General features: G+C 41.5%; 2 protein-coding genes across 3 annotated transcripts; one reads left to right on the forward strand and one right to left on the reverse strand.

The window, feature by feature from the left end:
* Positions 1–2014: 2014 nt before the first annotated feature.
* SARAF (store-operated calcium entry associated regulatory factor) lies at positions 2015–10842 on the reverse strand. 2 transcript variants are annotated; one of them, XM_082051881.1, is made up of 6 exons: positions 10686–10842; positions 10084–10259; positions 8542–8932; positions 5416–5521; positions 4444–4562; positions 2015–4023 (listed from the first exon to the last, which is right to left on the reverse strand). In XM_082051881.1, the coding sequence occupies exons 1-6, from the start codon at positions 10813–10815 to the stop codon at positions 3998–4000; spliced, it is 948 nt and encodes a 315-aa protein (XP_081908007.1). In that variant the 5' UTR covers positions 10816–10842; the 3' UTR covers positions 2015–3997. The 2 variants fall into 2 exon arrangements, with proteins under 2 accessions (XP_081908007.1, XP_081908006.1); XM_082051880.1 differs by having other exon boundaries at positions 5416–5524.
* Positions 10843–11039: 197 nt separating this feature from the next.
* LEPROTL1 (leptin receptor overlapping transcript like 1) lies at positions 11040–15398 on the forward strand. Its single transcript, XM_082050191.1, has 4 exons — positions 11040–11199; positions 11645–11720; positions 13025–13211; positions 14256–15398. The coding sequence occupies exons 1-4, from the start codon at positions 11184–11186 to the stop codon at positions 14370–14372; spliced, it is 396 nt and encodes a 131-aa protein (XP_081906317.1). The 5' UTR covers positions 11040–11183; the 3' UTR covers positions 14373–15398.
* The last annotated feature ends 1842 nt before the right edge of the window (positions 15399–17240 follow it).

The raw sequence follows: 17240 nt of genomic DNA on the forward strand, positions 1-17240 counted from the left end.
TTGACAAAAATGCTTCTTGGGCAAAAGATTGAAAAAAGTTATTTTCACAGACATCCAGCCCAAAGAGGTCAATTTGCTGCCTGACAGTTTGCTCCCTTGACTTCATCTCAATCTACTCCAGCCATTCCTAGCTCAATGTACTTTTTGCAAGTGCTTGTCACTTCCTTACTGAAAAAAACATTGACACTCAGCAAGAACAGAGAGAACTGTAAGACAGTGGGAGATAAGAAATACAGGCCACAAAAGGAGTCTGCTGATTATTTTCATTAGCAGTGGCAAAACACAGCTGCAATAGAAAGGGAAAAGTCTGAAAGCTAAAACCACTGTAGTTGGACACAGTAATGGGAAAGCAAGAGAATCAGCTGCAGAAGAACATTTCAGCAGAATATGCTGAGGGATTTGGAGCCCCTTCCAGACAGCACTTAACCCTGAACAGCCCCAATAGGTATGGAAGGAGAACAAGGGATCTGACAATAAATTTCAGTACACAAAATGAGAGAATAGTACTGTCTGTTGGTACAGACTGAATCTCCAGGAGAGGGGTTTGGGAAGGGTTTTTTTTTTTTGGTGGTGGCTTTGCTCATATAGTTTAGTTTGGAGGCAGCTGGGCTGTTTCTGTACCAGAATTACTGGTTGATGGGTACTCTGAAAATATTAAAAACTAACATCAATTTGCTTTACTAAAGAGGGAGAAATACAACACTTGCAGTTGATGCTAAGTGGACAGTCTGCATACAAATACTGCATTTGCAGCTTTTAGATGACTGCGCAGGCAAGGCATCGCTTGCTACTTTATTCTGGCAATTTTTCTGTGCAACAACTCCTAGTACTGGAAATGGTGCTGCCTGGCTTAATTTCCCTTTTAGAACATAGTGATATAAAGCAGTGATGATAGAAAATATATATATATATACACTAAAAAACTCCACAATGCCAAACATCAAAACAAAACATACCATCTCGCCTGGCTAGTAAGTCTAACACACACCTTGCACCCAGAGAAAAAAGCAAGCTTCATAGCATGACAGTCTGCAGAGCCAGCCAAGATCTGACCTGGGAGTTGAGTCACAAGACAGACTGGCATAGAGAAAGCTTATCTCTGTTCATCTTTTATTCTTTCATCACATGCTTCAGGGGAAGTCAGCTGTAAAAACAGGAGATTCGTTCCTGCAATGAGCTTTAGCTTTGTGTGAGGATGTAAGCCATGTCAGAGTATAAGCAGAACTAGTCCGTGGTGCCGAGTAGAATTGCAATTATCCTACAACAGCATTTAACAGTTTAAACATTTACATATGCCTTGCAACTATGAAGTTGCTGTGAAGATGTTGCCAAAACCCTGTCCAGGAGCAAAAAGGAAGACTCAGATCTTCCAGATCAGATGTTCACGAAGGAAGCTCAAGGTCTCTCACAAGTATGAGCTCTAAGCTGCCCTCCACAAGTTATTTTCCTCCAGGAGCCTTACCAACATCCTTGATTTTTGATCAAGGAAACTTTGATACCGGAATTTGCAGGCCTCAATCTATCCCTGCATTACACTGCCGAGAAGTTGAACTGCCTCATCTCTGGGCCATGTCTCTGTTCAGCTGTGACGCTTTATAAGCAGCAGATTTGTCAGCTGCTGTCGCAGGGTTGAGTTTTGTTGTATCCACAACCAGGAACAGCAGCAGTGATTGTAACTTCTTTCGAAAGTTTCAGCTAATGACCTTGTAAAACCAGGAACTCACCACCATAATAGAGCTGTTCTGCAGACTCAGATGTGAAACTCCAAGTTACAAGAAATCCTTCAATTCCTTACATAGTTCAGTATTTTGTTATTGAAAATCCAATACAGGAAATAACACTATTCCCAGTACCATTTTATTTTGTTGAAATATAATATGCAGCTTACCAGCTCTGCATCTGGGGGTAACGGCTGTTATTACACCACCTTGGAAGTTGATGATGAGACACTGCCAAACTTGAAAAACAGAGTGCCATCCCTGCAAGCCTCAAGATGGTGCTTTAAAGACAAAAATACTCGTTATTCATTTATTTCTTTATTTTATCAAAGGGAAGGGGGAAAAATATCCTACAAAGAGTTTCCGAAACTACGGTAATTCATCAGGTTTATGCATCAAATCACATTCCATGCAGAAACGATAAATACAAGTTAAAACATTGTTCAAAACATTTCTTAACACATTATAATTTGAGAGCAAAGTTCAGCTTTGAACCACCCAGTTAGCAAAAATCCAGTTTCATTATTATGTAATTAGTTGATAAAGAAAGTACTGACTCTGACAAGTTTCAACTTGAATACACTTCAAAATAAGTAAAAACTCCACATTTAAAATACATGATTTTGCTATGTTGGGTCAAAAATATAAGATTTATCACATGCTTTTCCTCATAAAAGGTAAGACTTCCTAACAGGCCAACAGTTACAGTCTTTGTAATTTCTCTGCTTTCTAGGTTGATCAAGCAGGCTATTAATGAAGGTGTTTCCCCCTCCAATCCTCAGGTGGTTCTGAGAAGCAAACAACTACTTTATCCTCAAGCTACCAATTTTATCAAGATTTTCATATTTTCAGCACAAGTTCTACACTTTTTTTGGTAGGTTCTGTTGACTTCTTGTTGACACCATGGAAAAGCTGTGCACATCCGCACACCTCTAAGCTGTATTAGGACAGCCTCTGGATAAAAACTGGTGGTCAACCAGCCCATTTTTCACTTTCCCCTCTCTCCTCCCCCACAATCCTGAGACATTTCTGTTTTTCCAACAATGCCTCTCGCAGGTCACAGCAAATCACACAAGAACTATGTGACACTTCTCAGAGCCCCAAAATATCACCACAAAACAAAGCAAAGCCTCTCTGCTCCCCACTCTTTGACAATATTTTGTTTTTAAAACATACATTTGGGAAAGCTGACATCCCATTAGATATCAATCCCAAATTGACACCCCGTCCCATTTAAAATTAAAAATTTCCTTTTCTGCTTAGTTCCAGGGCCTGTTACATTCTAGAGATACTACCAGCTTTGGATTAAGAATGCCCCCTTCCCTTTTGCAATGAGCACCTTTGGTTTACTGTGTCCTGGACAGGTCATCTAGCAGGACAGACCATTCACATCAGAAGTTTTCAGAGCATTCCTAACATCCACCATTAAAATAGAAGTCTGGAGATGCTATGAGGGCAAAGTGTCCATAGCCACCTGAATTTAAATGACTTCAGTCTTCCAGGAAAAGGTCCAGTTAGAGAAGGATTACCTTGTCTCATTTCAGGTTATTTTATTTTTCATAATTTATACACAAAATCCCCCAGGTTTGCACAGCCACTTGCATAAATCCTAAAACATAGTGTCCTCAGATCTGCAAATTTTGGCTCCAATAGTCACATAGGACAGATACAAACACTATATTAATGTTAGTCTCTCTCTTGTTTTGTTCTTTTCCACTAAGTAAAAACCCCAATATCCATCTGAGTAGCCGATTGCACTTACAGTAATGTTCACATGAATTTTACAAAGACAAACAAAAGTAGTTTTGATGAGCAGCACCCCTTAAATATCAGATGGATTCCACACGAGGCCTTTTAGATGCTGAACCACCAAGAAAAAAAAAAAAAAGAACAAAACCTCAGAAATTCTGGATTAAATGGAACTGAGCCCAGAACACGAGTAAGCTACTTGCTTTGAAAATCTAGCAAGGCTACCATTGCCATAATCCTTCAAGCACAGACAGATATATAGGCACTGTAACCTCATTCTTCTTAACTCGGATGAGTTTATTTTGCATCTTATGAGAAGCTTCTGTTGTAAAATAGTGGATGTTCCAGCACCTGTAACACCCTAAACAAGAGTAAGAGTCTACATGTCCCTGGGGAAAGAGAGGAATTCTTTGCCTAGTCCTTCACACCTCTTCTCATATCCACTTCTGAAGCATACTACTAAAAAAACCAAAGTGCTAACACACAAGAAGGTTTAGTTCAATCACTCATATATAGTAACATCACGGATTTCATCTTCGTTTTGTGCCCCCAAAGCCTGCAAAGGAAAAAAAAAGTGTCAGTTCTACCACATCCTTTCCACTGGGCTCTCCCCAGTTCTAAAAAGGTTAAAGGTGATATATGAGGTGACTTAAACATATTCACATAAAGTAGAACAGCAAACAACTGTTGAGCTGACTGGCCTGAAAAAATATTCTATTCTTGCAGATTAGGCAACCTGCTCCATACAAAGAGAAGAGCATGTGTAGGGCACACCAAAGGGGAAAGCCTTAAACTAATGCACTTTGTAGATGGAGACAAACCCAGTACTGGTGGTACCATGCCCACCGTAGGTCTCTGGGGAGTTTGATGCCCCACAATGCTCTCCTGCTTCCATAGGAAATAAAAATAAGGTACATTGTTACATGCCCACCTGTACCACGTAGTAAAATAAAGAACACTTGCTCTTTTGCCTTACCAGAAGCGGTTCTTGTTCCTGAACTGCTGCCTTGTGTGGAATTGCTTGACTGCCCACTCAGTGGAGGTGCAGCTGTGGGATCTGTCCACATACCATAATACGGAGAACGTGACTGTGCTCTAATGAGAAAGAGTAGAAGGAAGGCTTCATTAGTGCCCTTATGGAAAACTAAGGAATTACGAAGCCAAACAACAAGAGGAGTGTGTCTCTGAGGGAAAACTGTAAGCAGGCAGTTGTTTCAAAACTGGAAATCTCCCTATTTAATGTAATTAACATGCTGAGAGAAAGGAGATCCATTGTTGTCATAATAATGTCTGTAGACTTCCAAAAGGAAGTTAAATCTCGTTCTTCAGGATAAGCAATTCTAACAATAGCAAATGAGGATTTTTTTCCCTCCAAAATTCTGACCTTAGACTCTGTCACACAAGAAAGTAGATTTGACATCTGAAGCTCAAATACATTTTGGCAACACCTACATCCCAGCCATGTAAGACAAAACAAAACATCCTTCTGTTCTGTTAACTCTTTAGAAAAGGTTGTATCACTAAGACTAACATATCATGACCTTTGACTCACTGATTTGAATTACTTGCTTCTATAGATATGGAATGTTGTGCTGTTGAAATTTACAAATAGCTATATATCTTACACTTTTTGGCACCAGCATTTTCAGGCACATAATTTCAAACAGCTGGAAAAAAAAAAACCATAGAGGACCAAAGACTTTTAAAAGAAAAGAAGCCCAAGTTAGGAAGCTAGTTCCTTTATTTAGTCTAAAATAAATATAAAATAAACAACAAATAAGTCAGTAGCAAAAAAAAACAAGTGAGGAAACTGCATTAAAGTGATGTATAACATAACCACTTTTAAGAATGTATCCCAATAGCAAATGGCTAATTTCAACAATTCAAAAACCACAACTCCTTTTGCACCAACATAATTGCTTAAAATCTGTCATTGTGCGTATTTTACCTGTGACTGCCAGCCAAGTAGCCCAGCAAGCCTCCTGCTCCTAATCCAGTCCAAAATCCTGGCCCTGAATTGGTTCCATGATGGGAATAAGTCCCAAAGCCATTGCCTTCTTAAAATGAAAATGGAAAACATATCAGTTAGTGGCACCTAATCCTCAGCTAGCTGTCGCAACAGGACTCTCCCCTGTTAAAGATAATGGAAAATCAGACAATAAATTCCTGATATCAGTAGATTCTTGATCAAGCTTAACTTGAAAGGCTTTACAGTTCAGAAAGCAAAAAATCATATGGGAACAAATGCTAACGTTAAGAGTTTTAGGTTAAAAATTAACTTCCACACAATTTCACTCACAGCCCTGATGTTTGCAAAACATAGCAAAAAGTACTTTAGATTAAAAATAGAAAAAGAAATAACAAACAATCTACTTAAAGTTACACAGCAAGCCAGAAACAGATGCGGCAACAGAAATCAAGATCATAAGACCAAAGAGTGAACTAATCACTGAAATACACTGCTGCTAATCTCACTCAGAACAGCTGCACAGTTTGAGTAACAGTGGCTCAGTCTAATGACTAACATTATTTTGTATTGTTTTTGGTAATCCTAGTCTGGTATTTGCTATCAAAAGACATGCTAACTGCAATCACATTGCAAAGTTTTTATTATGCATGAGTCACCAAGCTTGACAAATAGCCTTGTGAAACTGCAAGCCTATCAAGTGGGTTGTGGGGGAAGAAAAATTGTAGATTTTGTACACGTGACCTGCATAACCTGACATTCTGACTCAGAACCAAATGTCTTCTATCTAGAAATAAAATGAGAAAATGCAGATCCAAAGCAGAATCATTTTCTGATCTAGAGAAAAACACGATGCAAGGATAAGCTCAACCACAGGTTTAACACATAACGAAACATAAAAGGAAAGGACTGAAGATAACATTAGGGATTCCTGAAACATGCCCACTTAAAGCGGACCACAGATTTTGTGTGTAAAAGTTATACAGGGCCTGGTTTGTCCTCAAACTGGTGTGAATTGTTTGAAATCACTGAAGATAAAAAAATAATTTAAATAACTAGCTGAAGTCTACATTGGATTTGATGTTGAATTTCATTTTGAATGCATTGGGAGAAACAAACTCTCATTGGGATGATATACCCATTAAACCATGCTGATTTGGAAGAAAAAAAAATACTTAATTTACTGTAAAAATGATGTTAATCAGGGAGATGAACCAATTCATTTGTTCAAAAGCAGCATGGCTGAATGCTGACTCAGAAAACTGAGTCATTTTTTGTTGAAATATCTAAAGTAAACATTAAGGATCATGTCAAACCACTAACAAGAAAAAGTAGAATTTAATGAAGACAGGCTAGCTAAACAAGTTTCACAGGACATACTCTACATGTTAAGGAGATTTAAAATGAGGCAAATTAAATATTAACAGCAGTAAGTGAACAACATTACTTTTCATTACTGTCCAGATTTTTGAAGACTAATATGTTCCTGGAACATGTGGAAATACACATAGATATGCTTTTGCTCTGCTGCCAAAATTTAAGGCAGATACTAAATGCATGAAGTAGCATAACACTTAATATTTTCAAGCTGGCCCCACATTCAAGATGTTTTCCTCCTGATTGTTCAAAATATAAGGAGAGATCATTAACACTTGTTATTAAAAATGGCATAAATTAAGCCTTATATAGCTCCCAATGTGCATTTTAAGTGTCTCAGTTTTCAGTAATGATTAGGAAAACGTATTTTCAAGGCCCTACCCTTGCTAGATTTCAGACTCCTACAATGAAAAAATGCATTGGTGCAATTAATTGGAAAGGAACAGTCAGTACAGAAAAAAAAGTATTTCTTCACTCTGTTTTGCCTATACCCAGTATGACAGAGCCCTGTGTCATGACCGGGGCTCTTAATAACTACCGTAATAACACCAGTGGCAAGTGGCATGTCCACACAAGGTCATGGATGCACACACAGCGTAAGACAGACTGAAGTGTGAAATATGGAAACCAATTTGCAAAGCCACTAGTAATACAGAAGCAGAATCCTTTTAATTCTCTGCTGCAGGTACATCTGAAAGCTGCTGCTGCCGCACATGCCCTGCACAAGGGTATCCAAAACAGTTATATTGGCACCCTCTGTTGGCCAAGTGGCTTGAGCAAACCTGGACAAAAGCATTAACAAGCATTACTAAAATTTAAGCTTTTGACTAAGTAAATTTAGTCCTTGCTATTTATTTACTTGATAAAACCCCTTCTCCATTGCACAAAAAAAAAAAAAAAAAAGAGAGATTATACAATTTGTCAGAATGTAATTTGAATTCCCGTGCTGTGAGCAACTCACATGTTCAGAGGGTCAAATGTGTTGGTCAGACACCAGATGAGTAATTTTTATTTCCTTTACACACTATGACCACTTAGGAAGTGACAAAAGACATCAGTTTTCTGGGAAAAGAAAGAGAATCTTTTCCCAGCAGCAGCCTTTTCACTGCTTATTCAATTTCCAACTTGAGATGAAAGGCACCACAGGAGATTCAGGTGCTGCACTTTTATGGTAGTTCACACTGTTCTCTGCTCTGGGAACCACATCTTTCAACCACTGGGACTACACTGAAGGACCTGTTAAACAGAGGCGTGGTACATGATACTCAACTCCAGCAACTCTTTGTGAATGAAATCAGGAGTCAGGTAGCTCAACAGCTGAAAGACTCTTCTGTGAAGCTTCAAAGTGCTTCCTTGGCATAATTTTGTTTCTGCCTGTGTGAGACTATTCTCTCTTCCAGATTACTTATGAAAATTATTCTTCCCTGTCACAATCGTCCTGTTTCACAGAGTATGAAAGGAAGGCTTGCAGAGCATGGGAACATGGATTCTCAACGGTTCAAATGGCAGCTTGCTGCACAGCCTGCCCTGAGAGCCTGTGGGAAACTAAGTTCTTATTTTCACTTTTGAACAAAGAACAGGATGCAAAGCTGGCTGCAGGCTCTGCAGCCGCTTCAGCACAGTCAACTGCCAGCACACTGGTTTTAAGTCTATCACACCTGCACTCACCACAGACAAAACAGCACAATCCTGCTTGCTCTTTTGAGTACTATAAATGGCTTTGAGCCCTACCTGTGAAGCTGGACTTAAAACCAGGAGGAGGTGGTGCCTGCTGGCTCTGCCAGAATGGTCTAGTGAATCCATCACTGTCACCAAAACTCCGCTGAGGCTGCTGGTTACTGAGGAAGAGCTTGTACACTCCAAAAGCAAGAACCAGGAGAACAATTATAACAATTGCTCCAGCACCAGAATCCGAAGTATCCTTCCATAAGTGATAATTGCTAGAGACAAAGCTTCCATAGTTCTTCACTTTCCTTTCACCTTCCTCAGTCAGCTCCAGCTTGAAGAGCAAACTACAGGAGCCTCTTAAGATGTAGAGATCATCTGGATAATCGTAGCCTTCACAGCTTACTTCAATTTGTCCAAAACGGTAGGTATTTTCCAAGTCTGCTTTGCACTGCCACTGAAAAAATAAACAACACAAAATAAAACCTGCTGCTCCAGAGATAAAAACAACTGTCTGCTTCCCCAAATTTTGTGTTTCTTCACTGAACAGGAGAAGTATCCCTTCTTTTCAAGTATCCCTTCTTTTCAAGTATCCCTTCTTTTCAAGTATCCCTTCTTTTCAAGTATCCCTTCTTTTCAAGTATCCCTTCTTTTCAAGTATCCCTTCTTTAGGTATATGAATACTTCTAAAAATAACCTGTACCCTGTGCAAAAGCTACTTAATAAACACCTGTCCCATGTAAACTGGATGGCAGTTATAAAAATATAACATGGAAACCTGGAACCCAGTGCACCTGATTCCATTTATATCCACACAGAAATAAAAAATTTGGGACAGACATCATTAAGAATTCAAATACAACACTTAACAGTCAGATTGTGATTCTGCAGTTGAATATTTGCAGATTTCTCAGTCACACGTTTCATTGAAGTATCTGAACTTAGGTATCACCCCAACTACAAGTGACATGTTTTGGAGAAAAAAAAAAAAATTCTAACATAATTATTCAGGATAGCAGTATCAACTGCCAATTTAAATTTGTCCGCACTTTTACAACACTGTATCAGCTTTAACAATTATCTCCAGCCTTGATTCCTGGTTAGTCTATTGGCAGAAGCACAGGTAACAGCTAACAAAACAGAAATACATTACTATTCACTGGCATACTAACGTGCAAGAGGAAGTAATGTAAGTCTGAATTTTGTTTTTTACAAGGTAGCGCTGAAGTGATGCAAATATTTTTAGCCCTTTCTAGTCTAAAAATGGGAAATGCACGCAGTGATACCAAAGCAAGAGCATCCTCAAGGGTTCACAAAAGTTTGATTTTATAAACTCAAGCAACATTTTAATTAAAAACAATTAAGGTTTGCTATACAGTGTTTTTTACATTAGAACCTTAAGGGATAGTTCAAATATATACTTACAGTAGGTTATAGAAAACCCAACCCCCAGAAGTATTTAGTTTAAGCTTTGTTAAAGGTCCTCTAACAAAAAGCAAACTGAACTGTCACCCAGCCCTTTACTCTTTTCTCCTTCAGAAGTTACTAAGTCAGAGAGAAGATTATTTCATCTCACCTTTAACAATATAAGAAGTTTTAAACGGTTACCTGTACATCATAGCCATCCCAGCCTTTGTTGTAACACTGAACCACCTCAGGGACGCGGGAACACCCTGCAGTGCCTCCCGTGCACTGCAGCTGCGGGACGGCCGGTGTCCGCCGGGACGCCGTAAACTGCCCTCTGCGGAGAGTGAGCGCCTGCACCTCCCGCAGCAAGACCCTCCCTGCAACAGGCAGTACAAGGGTCAGTGTTCGTCCAGACACAGGGGCCTCCTTGCAGGAAAATACCGCCAATACAAAGGCCGCAGGAGTGCGCTTCGAGCCTTAAGAAGCACCAGACGGGCCGAGGGGAACGCGGCGGTTTCCCATTTCCTTGGAGAGGGCTCCGGGCCGTTCCGCCCAGAGCACATAACCGCCACTAAGCACGCAGCAGGGCCACTGCTGCGGCGCACGCCGATTGAAAGGCAGCCCAAACCAAAACGCCTCCCTGGCGCGGGTCCCGGCGCGCCCCCTTGTCCGCCGCAAACCGCTCGGCACCGAGAGACCGTGGCTGTGCCCCCGCCTCGGTGACGGGAGGGACGGCTGAGGGGCTCGAGGCTCCTCCAGCCATGAGGGCCTCAGGGAGGCAACCCCAGCCCCACGGGTCTCACCCGGCTGGTCCCAGCCCCGCGCGGGGCCCGCAGCAGCGCAGAGGAGGAGCAGGAAAAGCGCGGACTCCCTCACAGCCGCCATGACAGTCCTAGGCTGAGTCAACCCTCTTCTTGAGGAACGGCCTCTCATTGGCTAAGCCTCCCAGAGTAAACGGGGCCTGAACAAGAGCATGCGCACTACGGAGCCGCCCTGAAGCCCCGCCCTAGTAGCCAGCAGGGCCAATGGGCAGCGTGGGAGCGGCGCGCGGCGGGAGGGTTCATTGCTTCCAGTGACGGCGCGCAGCTTCCCGCGCTCCGGGAAGGGGGGGGAGCTGACGCCGCGGGTCCTTCACGTGCGCACCACGTACCGCGCGTCACGTGGCCGGAGCGGCGAGTATAGCGGGCGGGACGAGTTCGGCGCATGCGTGCTCGTGTCCCGGGGCTGGCCTCTGGCGTGCGGCAGTTCCGCTTCCCGGCGCGTGGCACTCCGCCTGTGCGGCTCGCGGGACGGGCGGCGCCATGGCCGGCATCAAAGGTGCGCGGGGGGCGGTGGCGGAGCGGTTGCGTTGACAGCGGCGGTGGGGAGGCCCGGCCCGCTCCCCTGGTGGGTCTGCGCAGCGCCGAGCGCACCGCCGCCTGACGGAGGCCCTGCGGCCGCCGGTGAAGCCGCACCCCCGCGGGAGGCCCTCATAGGGAGCGGGGCTGGTAAGGGGCTGTGCGGCCCTTCTCGGGCGGGGGGACGCGGCACCAGGCGGGCCCCGCTCTGCCGGGGCTGCTATGAGAAGCGGAGCGTCCCGCGGGACTGCCCGCCCTGCCGCTCCCCGGCGAGCTCTGCCGCCCCGGGGACAGCTGCCCGTCCCGTGCCGCCCGGGGGCTCTCGCTGTGGTGGAGCTTCGGCCGCGCTATGTGGAGCTTGTGGTGGGTGTTTTACACGGTGTGTTGGTACCTTCATTTGCTGCCGGTTTGTGTTCTCCTTGTAGCCCTGATCAGCCTGTCCTTTGGGGGAGCAGTCGGTCTGATGTTCCTGATGCTTGGATGTGCCCTTCCCCAGTACAAGTAATGTGCATTCTCTTCTTGTGCTTCCTTTTTGCATGTCTGTTACTTCAGAGTAGTTTGGCTTTCATAATTATGGACTGATAAGTCCTCTGTGTGTAGGAAGGATTTGGGTTTTTGCCTTTTTTTTTTTTTGTGTGTGTGTGTGGCTTCAAAAGATTGTGGTGGGAAAAAAAGGCCAACCAGGAGTTAATTAATTCAGCATAAAACTGAAGGCAATAAAAGCTAAATTACTAGGCCTGGATGCAAACTGTTAAAGAATGCATTTTCCTAATACATCTCCAGTATTGTCCCTCTGTGGCTGATAAGCAGGTAGCATCTCCTGACGCAGACAGCAAGTATCAATTGTGAGGGAGGTGTGTGCATTTTCTTTGGCTACTTGGTGGTGACTGGGCTGTTGGTGGCTCTTGGGTGGACCCTCAACTGTGTAGCACACCTGGTAATGTAGCATCTGGAGTAATTGCAGCTGCTACCTGTCCTTCCAGTGTCTTCATTCCTTTGTCTCTTTGTTTCCAGGAGCTATGAAGCAACTGCTGACTTTACAGAAAGTATTTTAAATCAAATTATTTAATGTTAAATATATATCAAATATCATGTTGATAGCTCTTCTACTAGTGGTTGCGAATTGCATTTTTCTACATGTATGAGTAGCTTTCTTATGCCAGCTCTTTTTTGTTACAAAACCAGGGCTGGTGACACAAACCCTTAGGAGGGGAGATCGTTACACAGTCACCTGTCCAACAATGCAATAAAAATTCATTGAAACAATGTGCAGCTGCATTGGGGTGTCTGAGAAATCTAGCAATAAAAGAAAATGTTGCCAATATGATAGTGTAATTTTTGTAGGTTTTTGTTAGTTATGTTCAGACTAAAAAAAAGTCTTGGTGCCCAATGGCAGCTGAGTATTGGCTGAGAAGAATACTCTGTTCCATGTATGTGTGCTGAAACTTGTGGGCAAAATGACATGAGGGGTCTACAAAGATATCTCTGCAATTCTTGAGTAAAACTGACAGGTTAAACTTCAACAGTTAAGCTCATCTTGTGAGGTGGTGTTAGATTTAGGCTTGCTTAGTGAAATCTTACTTTATGAATATCCTGTTAAGGAGCTCTCTGCTGCCACTGCTGAGGTCAGCTGAAGCCGCTCACAAATGTTGTCTGTTGGATTAATGTCAGCTTGTTCCAAAGCAAAGGATTTGCTTTGGCTGGGCGCATGGATGCTAGATGGGGAGAATGCCAGGCACTGATTTTACGAAGAACAGGAAGTAAATCAAGTTAAAAGTTAACTTCTCTTCTCCTTTCTTTTTCAGCCAGTACTGGCCACTGTTTGTTCTGTTTTTTTACATCCTTTCTCCTATCCCATACTGCATAGCAAGAAGATTAGTAGATGACACAGATGCTACAAGTAATGCCTGCAAGGAGCTAGCAATATTTCTTACAACAGGCATTGTTGTCTCAGCATTTGGCCTACCAATAGTGTTTGCGAGAGCAGAACTGGTTAGTAATATTTCCATTTATGATTTTTTTTTGTTTTCTATAGAAGACTTTGTTCTTTATGTTTTTATACTGAGGGCTAAGTTCTCTTGCATTAAGCAACTTTTATAAATATATACTTAAGATGCATGCAGCGGAAGCAGAATAAAAGTTCTTTTACAAACTACTGGAAAAGGAAGCATGGCAGAATGTTGTGATTGCTAATTGTTTCTTGTGGTCATGGAATAAATCCCAACAGCCTATAAGCAATGCAGAGAAAACGAGATAGAAAATAGTGTGAAAACTTAACGGGCAAGTAACCAAATATAAAAGTGCATAGAATACTTTGAAGGCAATTTGTGGAATAGTTGGGCTAAAGAAACATGAATAAACAATGTGATTTTGTACGCGTTGTAAATGATGTTGGTTATTTTTAAACTTCTGAGTTGTCATTACATTGTTTCTGGTATATGGCTTCTCACTAAAATCCTTTAAAAGCTGACCTTGTTTGTGTGAATTTCAGAGAGTACTACTAAGTGGAAAACATGGAGCCCACCTTCCTAAAATCTCTTTAGGCAAGAGCCGCTAAGCTGGTCCATTTGAATGTGCCACACTCTTTGAGCAATCCACTTCTCCTTGGAAAACATTTACCCCCTTTTTTCATACTGGGATGTCTGCCAGCATTTTGAAGGCCTGCATCTTTAAATGTCTGTTTAAAGAAGTCTTATAGCATGATTAGCAAGTATAGCTGGGCTGCAGATAAGTTTGATGCTGTTGCCTAGCCTTGCTTTACTATTTTTGGATGTTACAGAAAAGCAACTGTGCCCGCTAGCTGGCACTTTGAACACAGCCAGAAGAAACTTGCAGAGCTGCTTGGCTAATGGTGCGTTGGGTGATTTTTGGGGGGGTAAACCCAGACTTCTTGGCCTAACAACAAATAATGAGATCACCTTCTTGCACCATGGACCTGTTGCTGAACTTTGTCTGTAGTGTGACATTAAGATGTTACCTTTTCTTTTGTCAGTATTCAGTTCAAAACGTTTCTAACTAAATTCCCCTTGTTTACAGATTTACTGGGGCGCATGTGCACTTGTTCTTACGGGGAATACAGTCATCTTTGCCACGATCCTAGGATTTTTCTTGGTCTTTGGCAGCAATGATGACTTCAGCTGGCAGCAGTGGTGAAAGGAAGAGAACTGTCACAGGCATCTTATCATGCAGTGGTCATCCATACAAAGGAGAGAATGGGCAATAAAGAGAAGTAGCGTAGCAAAGCCTCTTGAGTATCCTAGATGTTCCTTTTCACCTTGTACGTTATGAGTGTACTACTGTTGCTGACAGGGTTTCTACATTTTTCTGAAATGGAGAGATTGATTTCATTTTTACCTATGGTATGTTTTTTAAGTGCTCTCTTGGTTTAAAATTGTTATTCGTCTGCTCAGTGTTTATGTGAAGCTTTAAATCCAGAACAAGAACATTTAAACGTGGTTTCAAAGAAGATTTAAAGTGGTGGTTTTTTGTGTGTTTTTTTTTGTTTTGTTTTTTTGTTTTGTTTTGTTTTTTAGTGTTAACACCATGTTTCAAAGTAACTTTTTTAATATGGTGATTAAATTAGATACAAGCTGAACCGAAGTATATGATTGGGCACCACCATTGTCACTTACCAGATAAATAGATTGTTGCTGTATTGTAGCAGAGGCAAGGCAAGGTGGGGAGTACCAGTTGCAAATTTTTCTTTTGCCCGTATCTAAAACTGGGTGGTGAATGTTGATAACCTTCATTTCAGGGGAAGGCTGAGGAGCAGGTAGAGTTACTGGGAGAAGTCCTAAATTTTAACACCGCTAGCATTTTACTTGCTTTGTTATCAATTCTTGTGTGGATGTGACATTAAAATACACTGTAAATGTATTGATGCTATGACAAACAAAACTAAATTGTATTGTAGGGGAAGGGAAAATGATGTTTGAATTCAATTTTTTAGAAAAATCTTTTGAACTCTATTTATAAGTATTGTATGGTTTTGAACTTCTGTGTCAGCTTTTTACCACAAAGATGGTAAAATGTTCATTTATGGAACTACTGGTCTGTGTTAATTTGAAGCATATACAAAGCTATTTCCTCCCTGCCCTTTTTAATTTATTTTATACATAGTGTATATATATATATATATATATAAAATAAATCAGCTTTTCAAATGTAGATTAAAACTGTTACACTTGCTTAAGAATTTTTTTTCCCCTTTACACAAAGCAGTTGAGGCATGACTTTTTTGGAGGTCACCGGCTGAACTGATTTCACTGACTTTTTAAGTTCTTATCAGTTAGTAAGATTTAATGTTATGTCTGTAACTGTAGCTTGTGTTATGTAAGATTGCACGTGTAGCTTCAAATAGCTAAGACAAGTTTGCTGCATACCTCTCAATTGTCTGAATTTTACATTTAAAGAAATCTGCTGTTAGACATTCCATCATGGGATGGTTGATGAGTGCCAGTTAACCAGATGTGAGTGTATCATGTGCAGTGATGAACTTGACCAGACATAATTCTAGGCTATATTTTTGTTCAACTCTTTATGAAAAGTCTAGGAAACTTCCTGTGCATAATTAGAAGCTGATGATTGCTTGCATCTTTCTTAGCAGTGGAGCAGTATGAAAAGGCACAGAATTGCAGGTCTTAGTTGTAGTATTTGTGCACAGATGTAAACAGAGTATAAAGCTTGAATATTTTAAGTCAGTGACAGTAGTTATATGAAACACTAAAGGAACTTACACCAGAAGGTGGGGGCAGCAGGGAGGTTGCTACCCACACACGCTGCTTTGCTGATGTCATCCTGTGTGTAAAATTGATCATTTTATCTGTGCTGGTAGAGGAACAAACAGTTGCCAAGACCCCAGCACAGAAACTGGTCTATAGCAGATGGTCTTTCAGCTGTAAGTGCTTTGCCAGGCTGCCTGCAGTGGTGACCTTTGCAGGTGCGCAAGGGCTGTAGAATCATTCGTTTCATCACCTTTTTCAGAGAGATTCCTGCATCCCCGTCCCCAGCACAACAGATGCTTTGGAAAATCTTCCAAACCTGTGGCTAGATGTGCAGTGTTGCACAGCCCTTGTGAAGGAGGAACACTCAGGACTTTTACAAATTCTTTTAATCTCTTACCAACTTTTTTTTTTTTTTTTGGGTCAGAAACTGGTTTTTTTTTTTTTTCATTCCTGTGCTGCTAAGCCTGCTGCTCAATGTGATGCTACTTTCTAGATCACTGGCCATAGAGCTGACTGTGTATGTATTTGTGGTGCATTTTTTGTATGTTAATTGCATTACAGTGTTACCTACTTTTGCTTGCACACCGAGTACGTGCAGTTTTGCTCTGTTCCATGGCCTTGACACTTGAGAGATATGGTCCTTCCGTATAATATGCACTGAGATAGAGTTACCATCCTTCTAGAGGGAAAAACTTTGAATGATAAAAGGTTTTAAATAACAATCTAAGTTCTGTATGTTTTATCAAAAATACTCTAATAAAAGAGTATTTTGTTTAAAGTATTGGGTTTTTTTTTCTTTAATGTGGTTGTCATTCCTATTGAAGTGATGCCACCAGATTACTCAATAGTCCTTAAGAGCAAGTATGTGTCCTTTACCTTGCACTACTCTATAAAAAGAAGCTCAGTCATCCAGCACTGCACTGGTTGCACTGAGCTGGCTTTGCTGGTTTTATCCTGAGTCTGCAGTTTATCTTCAGTTTGTGTTTTAAGTCCAAGTTCTGATATGTTGCACAGGGTGGGGGTTAGATTGGATATCAGGAAAAATTTCTGCACAAGGTTGTTGGGCACTGGAACAGGCTGCCCAGGGCATCCCAGGAGGGGTTTAAAAAGTGCATAGATGAGGCTCTTAGGGACATGGGATAGTGGTGGACTTGGTGGTGTTGGGTTAATGGCTGGACTTGAAGACCTAGAAGATGTTTTCCAACCTAAACGATTCTATGATTCTATTATACAGGTTGGCCATCTTTGCCCACTGACATAACTTTATAATGTTGCTTTATAAAACATCTTTGTAATA

Source organism: Streptopelia decaocto (genome assembly GCF_964273445.1).
Source record: "Streptopelia decaocto genome assembly, chromosome: 4".
In the NCBI taxonomy this organism is placed as follows: Eukaryota; Metazoa; Chordata; class Aves; order Columbiformes; family Columbidae; genus Streptopelia; species Streptopelia decaocto.